Source organism: Acomys russatus, chromosome 24 (assembly GCF_903995435.1).
Source record: "Acomys russatus chromosome 24, mAcoRus1.1, whole genome shotgun sequence".
Lineage (NCBI taxonomy): Eukaryota > Metazoa > Chordata > Mammalia > Rodentia > Muridae > Acomys > Acomys russatus.
The window spans coordinates 58,523,878-58,535,116 of NC_067160.1; the positions used below are offsets into that span (position 1 = coordinate 58,523,878).

Sequence of the window (11,239 nt, forward strand, 5' to 3'; positions counted from 1 at the left end):
CTCATGGGGGAGGGGAGGCTTTCCAGATCATTCTCCTTCTAAGCACTGGAGCCCTGTTCTGCAGGTCTATGGCCACACTGAGCAGCCTGTTCCGCTACAAAAGCCAAGCCTGGGGGCTGGCCTTGACACTAGCTCACCCAACAGAAGCCACCGGTGCTAGCCAGGGGTGTCAGGGAATATGGGAGGAAGTGGCACACTGTTCTGAGGAACAAAAACTGCCCAAGGCCACAAGCCTAACACAACGCCAGCCCCAGCCCTACGGAGAATGGAGAACTAGTTATCTATACACAGGGAGGAAGAGACTCCTCTGAAGATGTAGGCCCATCATAAGGCTAGACGGGGGTCCTAGAACCACAGAGTTGTTCTGACTTCAGAGAAGAAAAACAAGAGCCCAGGCCCGGCACCTGGCGGTGAAGGCTTTTACTGACAGGGAGCAGCAGGCTTGAGGGCTCCAGGTGACTGCAGCAGCTTTTGTGAGCCCGGAGTCCTCAGCGGTGGGGGGGTGGGGTGTACAGTTCAGCTCGATTCCATCTTGCCAGGGTGGGTGGGACCCTCACCTCCTTCTGGGGTAGCAGGCGGGTCAGCTGGCTTCAGTATCAGCTCCAGGGCACCATCACCAGACACCCGGCGTACCTCCTCTCCTCTGGCTGCTAGGATCTCTTCAATGTTCCTTCGAGACAGGAGAGCGGCATTAGCCTTACACCGGGCTCCCTCAAGGGCACCCCCATGGTCAGCTTGGGCCTGGAACACTTTGTCCCAGCATTCACATGACACCAGTACCTCTCAGAACCACCTAATGGTGTATGTTTATAAGCACCATCCCCGAAGCCATCTCTCCTGCACAGTGGACCATGAAGGGCCCTGGCCCTGCCTCTCACCGGGTGACCGCCACCCCTGCAGTTCTGTTCTGTTCCTACACATCACAGCTGAGATTTCTCTGCAGCACGGGTCCCACAGGTGGACCCTAGAGACCCAAGGCCTGCAGGCTTATCTCTCAGTCTCTCCTTTTGTCTCTGTCCAGACTCTGCCACTGATCCCTCCTCACAACCACTAAGAAGCCACCAGGCATAGCCATAGACCCATCCTCCACACTACCTCCTGGCCCTCCCCATGGCTCTCCCAAAAGTGAGAATACCAACTGAAAGCCAGCACCCGCTCCATAGGCTACACAGACTCTTCTATCTGCCCTGAGCTGGCAAAGGACAAAAATCCTCCACTAGAAAGTGACAAGATCACGGAGGGATCAGAGGTCAGGCAGGGACAGAGTTAGAGCCACAGACCTAGGCTGAGCTGCCTAGAGGTATCGTTGGCCACATTTGGGGGCCATTCCTGGTTTATCTGAAATTCAAATTCAACTCTTTCCAGGTCCACGTGGAAGCCGGGCCGTCCAGGTAGAGAGAGGGGTCCCAAGGAAGCCAAGCAGCGGACCATGCTGCCGGCCCAGGACCCAGGCTCATATAGGGCCACAATCCTCCTGTCTCCTATCCTCCCAGCTGGCCTCACCTCTTCCCCTTCAGGTCAGAGAACCAGCCTAGGTTGTCCGCGATGATGTGGTGATTCTGGCAGCCAGGGCAAGTCACAATGACCACGCCTTGGTGATAGGCCAACTTTGAGATGTGCTTGGATGACCGGGTCCCACAGACCTAGCTGGGTTAGAGAGGTGGTCAGGCCAGGAATACACAGGCATGCCCTTCCCAAGGGCTAACTCCACTCTGAGGGACAGCCCCAGCCCTTTCCCAGACGGTCTCATCTAGGAGACAGTTCAAGCCCTTACTTCCTAGAACGCGTGTCTCCTGATGACCCAACCCACCTCCCAGAAGGCCCAGCCCCTCATCGTTAGCTCCACCCCTTCCGTGAGACTCCGCCCCCTCCCCGTCCCAAGACTTTCCAGCCCTTTCTGCCAGAACCCTACACATTCAGGAAAGCAACCAGCGCCGGGTGCTGCCGACCGCGCCCACCTTGCAGGTATAGACGAGCTGGTAGTGGTCCGCTTTCACGCGCCCCAGCGCCGCAACACGCCCTGGTGCGGGCGCGGAGCTCGAGCTCCGCCAGCCCCAGGCCCAGCCCCGACGTATCTCCGCGGTCCTTAGGCGAGCCCCCGAATCCCAAAGACGCCCTGGTCCGAGATCCCGGGTCCGCACATTACGGAGTAGGGTCGGCACGCGGCCCAGCGCTGTCCGCAACATCCCGACTGTGGTCCTTAGCCGCCTCTTCTTACACCGCCCCGTGCGACTGAGGCTGCATCGGCCATTTTAGAAAAGGGCGCCGTGGCCGGAAGCGGCCTTCTTCGGCTTCTGTACACCATGATGCACTGCATTATATCGCCCCCTGGTGTCACCCCGCTTGCAATGGCCCAACAGGCTCGGCTCGGTGGTCATTTTATTTAGCTCCGTTTTCCAGTACTTGTACAATGTATGTGTAGCGCACAGTAAAAAAACACAGCACCCCTTCACAATTACACAGATGCTCAGCCTTGGCGCAGTCCGCTAGGAGCCCTCGGTGTCGGTGTTGTCGCTGCCAGTGGTGTTCCCGCGGTCCCCTTCGCCCTGCCGCCAGCTGTTCTGCACCTTGCGGAGCGCCCGCTTCCTGTGGGACCCGCAGTGTGAGCAGGTAAGCGCAGGAGTCCCGCCTGCCCTGCTGCCCTGCCCGCTGCCCCACACCTGCGGTAGTTCTCGAAGCTCTCCTTGAGGCGCCGCCGCTCCTTCTCCGGGGGCTCGCTGCTGCTGGGCTCCGTCTCCTGCAGAAGGAACCGGGCCGACAGATGGAGACCGTGGCTTCCCATGGCTGTCCTGGGACTCCATCAGGTGTGATGCGGAGCTAGCTGGCCGTGGGGCCTGCTGGACTCCGAGATGAGTGAGCATGGGGGAAACTATCCGTTTAGCCAGGCTGACAGTGAACTTTCATCGCTAACCCCTGTCCCCTGTCCAACCATTTCACACCTAGGGTTCTGTTCGCAGACATTACATCGTACATACAAAGACCTTGTGGTCCCCAGTTGTCCAGGGGTACAGGTGGAGTAACCCTTCTCCCCAGGATCAGCCATTTAGTCACCAGGGCTCTGGGGGCCCCAATCAGCCTTACATGGGTCTGTGAAAGCTGCTCCTTGTTCCGAGCCATGGAGGGCTGCTCTGGGCTCTCCCTGTCTGCCAGGACACCTGAAAGGAAGAGCTGTACTTGTGGGGGGTCCCATCTGGCATGGCCGCTACCTCCCCCTGCTAACAGCCCAGGCCAGCCTTATGGGCTGGGACCGTCACACAAGTCACTGGAGACTGCATTTCACAGACAGGACCCATCCACACCTCCAAGCTGACTGTCACCACATATACAAGGACAGATGGCTAGGAAAGACTCCAGGTCCCCAGAGCAGATTGCTCATTCATGCCCCACGCTGTGTCCTTGTTGTTTGGGCAACATTTTTGTGCTTAGTGGTTCCCATGGGTGGGGTGGGAGCAGCCTCAGTGGAGGGCTCAGAGCCTCTGGAGGTGAGAGCAAGTACACTACATTAGTTAGAAGAGCGGGTCCAGGTGGCCAGATCCAGCATTCCCCCGGGCCTGGGTAGACCAAGGCTCAAGCCTCCAGGCAGAAGGTGTCCAGGGCGGACTCCGACCACCAGGAGGGCTCAGGGTATTGAGAGCAGCCCGCAGCCTTCCCCCCACCCCTCTCATTTTCGTGGTGCCTAACTCCTGGCATGCCTTCTAGGGAGCCGGCTGTTTTTGGGTTTTCCTCCTTTTGTGCCCACATGGGACTCAGTGGCCCCAAGTTGGGTCTTGGGGGCTGAAGCAGGTGACCCACCTCCACACTTCTCCATCTGCACCGCTTGTTCCTCTTTTTGCCTTCGGTTAGGGTTAGGGTAGGTAAGGCAGGAGCTGAGGAAGTCTGACTTCTCACGGAAGCTCTCAGGGCCCCTCCCTGCACCAGACCCCCCCACCAGCTCCTCCAGGACACTTGTGTTCTCACCAGCTCCCGGAACTGCCACCTCCAGGCCTAATGAGCCGACTATTAGATCAGAGGAGAGTCCTGCCTGTCAGCCTGCTACTGTGGCTAGCACACACCCCACCTCCTTGCTTGCTGCCCTGTCACGGCTCCATCCCTCACTTCCTCATTGAGCATACCTGGGTACTACTGGCTAGTCTCTCCCTCTGAGGAGGAAGGCTGGTAGGGAAAGCTGGACCTGTGTAGAATGGGGACTCCACACTCACTGCCCTCTGAGCAACAGCCCCTGAGACCTAAGCCCCATGTTCAAATCAGATTTCTTATTCTCTAGGTGTGTTAAGCCTAAGAATTTAGCTCTTCACCACTGCCACTCCTTGCCTCAGTTTCTCCATCCTCGGAGTGGTGTGAATGCTAAAGACAAAGTCAGTCTCACAGCTTTGTGGGCTGAGGCTGGGACAGGGTTCAGGGAGGTCAAGAGACTACAGCCTAGAAGCCTCACCTTTGTCTGAGAGCTGGGCATCCTCCTCCAGGTCCTGAGGCAGTGAGAGCTTCCAGAGAGAGACATGCCACCCAGTCAGGCCATGCTACAAGCCACCGTTGCTCTTCCAGGACTAGCTGTGGCCCACCCCACTGCCCACTTGACTCCATCTCCTCAGTCGGCACAGCCATCACTGTCACCCCTCTGCACAGAGATCCTCAGAGACTCAGTCCCAGCCAGGCCAACAGGCAAAGGGAACTCTAGCATGAAGTTCCTGTCCCCAGAGGCCAGGATACGGGCATTGGTCTGTGCCTTACTTTGCTCACAAGCAAAGGTGTTGGAGTTTGGCCAGCACTCTTCCCCGTTTCCAGACCAAATGGGAGAGCAGGGATAGCCCGGTTCAAGGGAATAGGGTCATGTGGGAGATGATCATGAGGTCAGATGGAGGTGGAAGGCCAGGGAGAGGCCCACTCTTCGCCCACTCATTGGGTCACACTCACCTCCTGGGAGTTCCTGGGTGAAGTGTCCTCCAAATCGGAGCTCTGTGGCCACAGAAAAGGGAGTTGGTCAGTGGGCTGTAGGGGTTCCAAGCACCTGGGCATGGGATGGCCAGGCATGGTGAGGGTCCCATCCTCTAGGGAGCCCCTGCACACATCTCAGCCATGTCAGCGCCTCTCTCCAGGACCCTGCCCAGAACATGTCTTTTGTTTTTTGTTTTTTGAAACAGGGTTGAGCAGGGGGGACTCAGGAAGGCCCAGGCATTTTCTGAGGCCACAAGCAGGGCATCAGCCATGCCAGGCTAGGAATGGGGGTACTAGGCTGCATGCTTGCGGTTGTAATCTTGCCCTGCCCCTCGCCCTCCCCAGCTACCTCCCTGCGCAGACCACCGCGGATAGAGAGCAGACACAGGCCTACCAGGGTGAGCAGGTCCAGCTGCTGCTGCTTGAGCCGGCCCTCGGCGGCCAGTAACCGGCCCTGACTCTGGAACAGTTGCAGCTGCAGCTCGTCTGCCTTCTCACCCAGCTCTCGAACCTGCTTCCGCAGCTTATCTTTGTCCTGAAAGCTCTGGGAACACTGTGCATGCAGCTCTTCCCTGGAGGCCATAGCCTGCAGGGATAGCAGAGGGCACACCCTCAGTGAGGGGCCTGGCCAGAGGTGCTCTTGGCTCTCAATTTGCCAGTACAGATCCCGGCCTCTACCAGAAGGCCCAGTTGGAGCTGCTGAACTGGAGGGGTCTGCCATGCAGCCAGGGCTCTCGGTACAAATGAACAGACACTTGGGTTGGGTAGGCCATGCCCAGAATCCTCGCAGGATCAGTAGTTCAAGGTCATCTTTGGAGGCAAGACTGCGTTACATGAGTCACGGTCTCAGAACAATAAAATACAGATTAATTTTAAAAGAAAAACACTACAAAGAAGCAGCTAAAATTCTCCATGATTAATACTCAAGGTTGCTCTTAGGGGTCCAACTGAGAAGCATCCCCAGCAGCTAGTCAGGGCGTGTCCCTGTCCCACCCGTGGGGCACCTTTATAAAATCTGGATGCAGCTTGACATCAAGAACATGATCAGGGCTGGAGAGATGGCTCAGAGGTTAAGGGCACTGACTGCTCCTCCAAAGGTCCGGAGTTCAATTCCCAGCAACCACATGGTGGCTCACAGCCATCTATACTGTGATCTGATGCCCTCTTCTGGCCTGCAGGTGTACATACAGGCAGAACACTATATACATAATAAATAAATAAATATTTTTTAAAAAGAACATGATCAATGGCTGTGGGGTTTTTGTTGTTGTTGTTGTTGTTGTTTGAGCCCGGGTTTCTCTGTGTAGCTCTGGCTGTCCTGGACTCAATTTGTAGACTAGGCTGGCCTTGAACTCACAGCGATCCACCTGGGTTTGAAGGTATGCGCACTCAGTGCTTTTTCTTTTGTTCCTTAGGAGACAGTTTCACTCTCCCAGGCTGGCCTCAGATTTACTGTGTAGCTGAGAGTGGCCTTGAGTTTCTGTTTCTCCAGCCCCCTCCTTTAATCCTGCAATTACAGGCTCAGGCCACCAAACCTGGCTCAGTTGTTTTGGTTTTTGGAGACAAGGTCCCACATCGGAGCCCACACTGGCGTGGAACTCACTGTGTAATCCAGGCTGGCCTTAAATTCACAGTAATTTTGTTGTTTTGTTTTGTTTCAACCTCCAAGTGCTGGGATTCCAGGTACGAGCTACTACTCTGCTACTGCCTATGACCAGGCAGCCATGACCAATTCCTCTACCACATGGTCCCAGCCTTACCTGTGCAGCCAGCAGCTTCCTCTCCCTTACTGAAGTCTCCCACCTGTCCTTACTCTACCCAACACAGGGGCCATGGTGACTCCCCTGCTACATAAGCTCTTCCTCTGAGTGAGGCAAACTCTCCTGTGTTGGTACAAGTGGTCCCAAATTCTACCTTTCAACACTGCCAAGTTACCTTGTGCGCAAATAAACAAAAAATGCTTTGACCACTGCTCCAAAGGCTGCTGTACTAGTACCTCAGCACTCCTCTCCTCTCCTCTCTTTCTTTCTTTCGTTTTGTTTTTCAAGACAGGGTCTCTCTGTGTAGCCTTGGCTGTCCTGGAGTTTGCTCTGTAGACCAGGCTGGCCTCGAACTCACAGAGGTCCTCCTGCCCCTGTGTCCTGAGTGCTGGGATTAAGGGCGTGTGCCACCACCGCCTGGCTCCGGCACTCCTCTCGTTCTCATCTTCTGAACACAAGGTGGTACCCACCTGGTCCCTCTCTATGGATACCTCCTCCATCTGCTGCAGGATAGCCTCGATACGGTCCTTGTACATCTTGGCGTCCTTGCGCAAGGCCAGGCACTGCAACTCAAACATCTCCTTTTCCTCCACGCACTGCAGGAAGCACCGCTCGGCCTCAGCAACTCTCCGTTGCCCACCTGGTGCCTGGGCTGGACTCAGGGCAACAGCTCCAGAGTCCACAAGATCAGGCTAGCTAAAATGATGGGGAAGGCACTGGAGTCCCAGGCCTCAGTAGGCTAGCCTGATCCAAAGCCACAGCCTCAGCCACCATTGGTCACATGGTAAGCCCCAAAGCTGTGGATAGACACCACTGTACCTACCCTAGGAATTAGTGAAGGGGAGACAGTGAGCTAGGTCCCAGACCCCACCTTCCAGGTACCCAGTGGGCAATGCTTGCCCGCCCTCTTCTCTCACCCGGGTCCGGAGGGCCTCGGCCTGGCGGAGGTCCTTGCGTAGGGAGAAGATGGTGCTGGCTTGCTCCTGGTGCTCCCGCAGTGCCTGCCGCCAGTCCTCCTCTAGCACCTGGATGTAGGGGCTGTTCCTGTCCAGCTTACCCTCCTGGAGGTGGTAGAGGGCAACAAGCCCGGCTGAGGAGGCCCACGAAGCTACGCTGATGTGCCCAGCTTGTTGAAGTCCCCGCCCCCCCGCCCGCCACCAACCCCCCCCCCCCAGCCCCGCAAATGTGGGGCCTGGTGCGCACTTCCGGTAGCCCTACCTGCACAGAGACCTCCAGCTCCTGCACCCGGGCCTGCAACAAGTCCTTTTCCTGCTGCAGTTCCCACAGCAGCTCCTGGCTGGGCCGCTGCTCCATGGCGTGCCTGAGCTTCAGCGTGTGTTTGCGCTCCACCTTACAGTCATCCTCCGCCTTCATGAGGCTGTGCCTGAGCCGGTCCACCTGTGGGTGGATAGTCCAGTCAGCTGCAGCCTCCTCCGGGTCAGGGCCACGCCCCCCGCCTCCCCCCGCGGGCGTGGGGCAAGTGATCACCTCCAGCTGCAGGTCCCGGTTCCGCATGAGCGCTGCGCCCTTTTCTTCGCTCAGATGCGCCAGGCGCATGGCGAGGTCATAGTTTTCATCTTTGCAGCGTTTCAGCTCCGAGCCGCTCAGCTCGCACTCTTCCTTGAGCCGCTGCACCCGCTCCTGGTGCTTACGCAACAGGCTGTCCTTTACCCTCAGCTCCTTGATGAAGTCGTCCTTGGAGCTCAGAAGGGCCGTCAGGTCCTGAACCTTCTTCTGCAACTTCATCACCTCTGTCATGAGCAGCTGCGTCAGGCCCGATTCTCCGGATGCGTCTGGGGGACCATGGAGTGTCAAGTGGAGCCTGTAGCTGTCACCTGCAGACCCTGGGCTTATCCCCATCCCCAAGTGTGTGCTTGAAGACTGGCAGTTTGAGGGACAGAGGGAGCACTACTGGCCTCCCATGGAGAAAGCTGATGGTCCCTTAAGCCTGAGTGTGCTCACTAGGCCCAGTCTGCCTTGCTGCCTCTCACAGGTGAACTGACCGAGAGTCTAACTCAGGACCACTTGCATGCCAGGACTTCAGTTGCCCCCCAACCCCACCCCGTGCCCCCTTTTGAGATGAGGTCTCGCTATGTAGTTGAGTCTGGCCTCTAACTCAGAGATCTGCTTGCCTCGGCACCCGTGTACTGGGATTAAAGGTGCGCAGTATCACACCTAGCCCTCTCTACTTTATGAGAGGAACGAGGACTGATAGGGTTGTGGCTATTCCAACATCCTCTGTCGCCTCTGCAAACTGTAAGACTCCGCCCTTGGCTGACAACTGGGCCCTGCGGAAGTGGCACTTTAGAAGGGTCACCGCTTCTCAGTGAATATGTGAGTAGGAAAAGCAGAGAAGGGCTCCCTTTCTGGAGACCAGCAGGACCTCAGCAATCCAGGAAGGCCCCCCACCCCCGACCACCTGAGCATACTCCCCAGGGACCATGATGCTGAAGCCCCCCCCACACCTGAGAGTACTCCCCAGGGACCACAACGCTGAAGCCCCCCCACCCCTGCCCACCTGAGCGTACTCCCCAGGGACCATGACGCTGAAGCCTCCCCCCTCACCCCACCACCTGAGAGTATTCCCCAGGGACCACGTTGCTGCAGTCCCCCTGCACCCCCCTCCCTGCCCACCTGAGTGTACTCACCAGGGACCATGACACTGAAGCCCCCCCCCCGAGCGTACTCCCCAGGGACCACGATGCTGAAGCCCCCCCCCCCCGACCCCTGCCCACCTGAGCATACTCCCCAGGGACCACAACGCTGATTTGCACCACAGGGCTGTGTCAGACTGTTTATTCCAATGCAGTCAGAGAAGCACCCGACTCCACCCACAGCACCAACCCACCCTGGTGCCTCTCACCAATGATCATGGAGAAGACACGCGCTGGCTCCTTGCCAGTGACTTTCCTGTATAGCTGAGGGTAGTAGAGTTCCAGACTCTCAAGGAAGGCTACGTAGCCCTTGTGGCCTGTCCGCTGCAGGATGTCTAAAAGCACACCTTCAGGTGGAAGACAGAGTCAAGGCCAAGGGCTGGGGTCGGGAAAAGCTTGTGGGGCCCGTGGGACAGCAGATAAAGTTCTGGGTAGAGATCCCAAGCTGTAGATCCCCCCCACTCCCCCCCACACTTCTGGACCCTACCTCGCAGAGGGATCTGGGCTACTGCATAAGGCACTCTGCATGTCTCAGTCTAGGCAGGACAGGGTGCTGTGACTCTCTCAGGGTCTAAACAATGGTGGGAACCCCCTTCTCTCCTCTGGGCAGCAGCAAGTTGTCATGAAGAGAGAATAGGCTCTCACTCATCCACCCTACACGGAGCTGGAGCTGGGTGGGGATCACGGGGTTCTAGGGCCTGATGGAATGGGAGCAGCCCTCACCCACTTTCCGCTTGCGGATGACCAGGTTGGGGTCGCTGAGCACTTGCTCCTCATCATCAGGGTTCAGGACTTTGCACTGGCGCAGATAGGGTGTGATCCGTGAGGGGTCAATGACAGAGATGAGCTTCACCCGGAAGCTCTCCAGGGCATTCCAGCACTCGTCGTCGTTTTCGTAGTCTGACATGTCCTCTGCAGGTCAGGGTTGGTCACGGTTGGGGAGAGCCGCTGACGAAGGGCCCACCTCCTGGTGTCCTGCTGCTGCGCCTGGAGCCGAGCAGTCAGCCTACAACAGGACCCAGGCCTGTGAGTGCCAGCTCAGGGCTTTGGGCAAGGACATAAGGGACTTCATCCCCTCAGCTCCATGTCAGGTCAGTTTCTGAGGGAGACTGGAGGTATGAAACTCACCTTCCCCAAGCAGCTCTCCTGCCCCTCTGGTCACCTCAAGCTTTCTCCCCGAGTCACCTGGATATGTGTCAGGAAAGGGACAGGTTGGGGTCAAGAGCAGTCCTTGTCCAGTAGCCCTGCTCCCAGTTCCTGCCCTCCACCCTAAGGTGCTCCTACAGGTAGGAGCTTTTACCTCTAGTGGCTAGCCTACATAGCACCTTCTAGGGTGGCATGGCCCCTGGCTGGCCCATGCCCAGGTGGGGACTGAGAGGTATGTTGGCTGGAGGCTTTTCTCACTCTGCCAGGGGGCCAGGCCTGTGTGAGACTTCCTCATTCCTTGACAGGCCCCATGTCCTTCAAGCTTTCCGTTGTAGCTTGCCAGTGATGCAACAGCCCTATGGCAGCTGCCTGTGGTATGGTGCTATTCTGGGAGGGCAACTGAGACTTGGCTGCAGAAGAATGCCTGTCTCCCTGCTGGGCTGGGGTACGCTGGAAGGGCAGGCAATGTCATCCATGGTCTCTAGCAGACATCTGATGCTGCCCCCCTCCAGTTTTTCAGGTGCTGGGCACCAGCAAATCCTGTGGTTTTTTTTTTTTTTTTTTTTTTTCTGCCCCAGATGAGCCCTGGCCTCTGGCCACATACTGGGGATCAGTCAGGCCAGTTGTACATAGTAGGATTACTCATGTGGAACCACCCAGTGCTTTACCTGTGGACAGGTGAAGCCTCAGTGAGTGGCTCCACTGACTATAGGACAGAGTTAAGGTGGCCATAGAGCCCCTGGCTCA

The 11,239-nt window shown here is 57.3% G+C and overlaps 2 protein-coding genes across 5 annotated transcripts; both read right to left on the reverse strand.

Moving 5' to 3' along the window:
- Nucleotides 1-504: 504 nt before the first annotated feature.
- Nucleotides 505-2,278, reverse strand: Dnlz (DNL-type zinc finger). Of its 3 annotated transcripts, none has more exons than XM_051166595.1 (3): nucleotides 1,959-2,273; nucleotides 1,504-1,643; nucleotides 505-670 (listed from the first exon to the last, which is right to left on the reverse strand). In XM_051166595.1, the coding sequence occupies exons 1-3, from the start codon at nucleotides 2,184-2,186 to the stop codon at nucleotides 517-519; spliced, it is 522 nt and encodes a 173-aa protein (XP_051022552.1). In that variant the 5' UTR covers nucleotides 2,187-2,273; the 3' UTR covers nucleotides 505-516. The 3 variants fall into 3 exon arrangements, with proteins under 3 accessions (XP_051022552.1, XP_051022553.1, XP_051022554.1); XM_051166596.1 differs by having other exon boundaries at nucleotides 600-670; nucleotides 1,504-1,647; nucleotides 1,959-2,275; XM_051166597.1 differs by lacking the exon at nucleotides 1,504-1,643 and having other exon boundaries at nucleotides 600-670; nucleotides 1,959-2,278.
- A 158-nt stretch (nucleotides 2,279-2,436) lies between these two features.
- Nucleotides 2,437-10,610, reverse strand: Card9 (caspase recruitment domain family member 9). Of its 2 annotated transcripts, XM_051166593.1 has the most exons (13): nucleotides 10,475-10,610; nucleotides 10,070-10,352; nucleotides 9,556-9,693; nucleotides 8,181-8,485; nucleotides 7,911-8,090; nucleotides 7,610-7,753; nucleotides 7,163-7,288; nucleotides 5,327-5,518; nucleotides 4,912-4,953; nucleotides 4,433-4,481; nucleotides 3,082-3,155; nucleotides 2,661-2,737; nucleotides 2,437-2,586 (listed from the first exon to the last, which is right to left on the reverse strand). In XM_051166593.1, exons 2-13 carry the CDS (start codon nucleotides 10,251-10,253, stop codon nucleotides 2,487-2,489), a joined length of 1,611 nt encoding a protein of 536 aa, XP_051022550.1. In that variant the 5' UTR covers nucleotides 10,254-10,352; nucleotides 10,475-10,610; the 3' UTR covers nucleotides 2,437-2,486. The 2 variants fall into 2 exon arrangements, with proteins under 2 accessions (XP_051022550.1, XP_051022551.1); XM_051166594.1 differs by lacking the exon at nucleotides 7,163-7,288.
- Nucleotides 10,611-11,239: the final 629 nt, after the last annotated feature.

What these genes read in the sequence shown, in the direction of transcription:
- Card9 (XM_051166593.1), bottom strand. Translation starts at nt 10,253, where the DNA reads ATGTCAGACTACGAAAACGACGACGAGTGCTGGAATGCCCTGGAGAGC. An exon ending in CATCCGCAAGCGGAAAGTGG is followed by an intron (nt 9,694 to 10,069) that starts GTGAGGGCTGCT and finishes TTCCACCTGAAG; the next exon opens with GTGTGCTTTTAGACATCCTG. An exon ending in CCGAGGCCCTCCGGACCCGG is followed by an intron (nt 7,289 to 7,609) that starts GTGAGAGAAGAG and finishes TGCTTCCTGCAG; the next exon opens with TGCGTGGAGGAAAAGGAGAT.
- Dnlz (XM_051166595.1), bottom strand. Translation starts at nt 2,186, where the DNA reads ATGTTGCGGACAGCGCTGGGCCGCGTGCCGACCCTACTCCGTAATGTG. An exon ending in AGCTCGTCTATACCTGCAAG is followed by an intron (nt 1,644 to 1,958) that starts GTGGGCGCGGTC and finishes TAACCCAGCTAG; the next exon opens with GTCTGTGGGACCCGGTCATC. An exon ending in TCTGACCTGAAGGGGAAGAG is followed by an intron (nt 671 to 1,503) that starts GTGAGGCCAGCT and finishes CCTGTCTCGAAG; the next exon opens with GAACATTGAAGAGATCCTAG.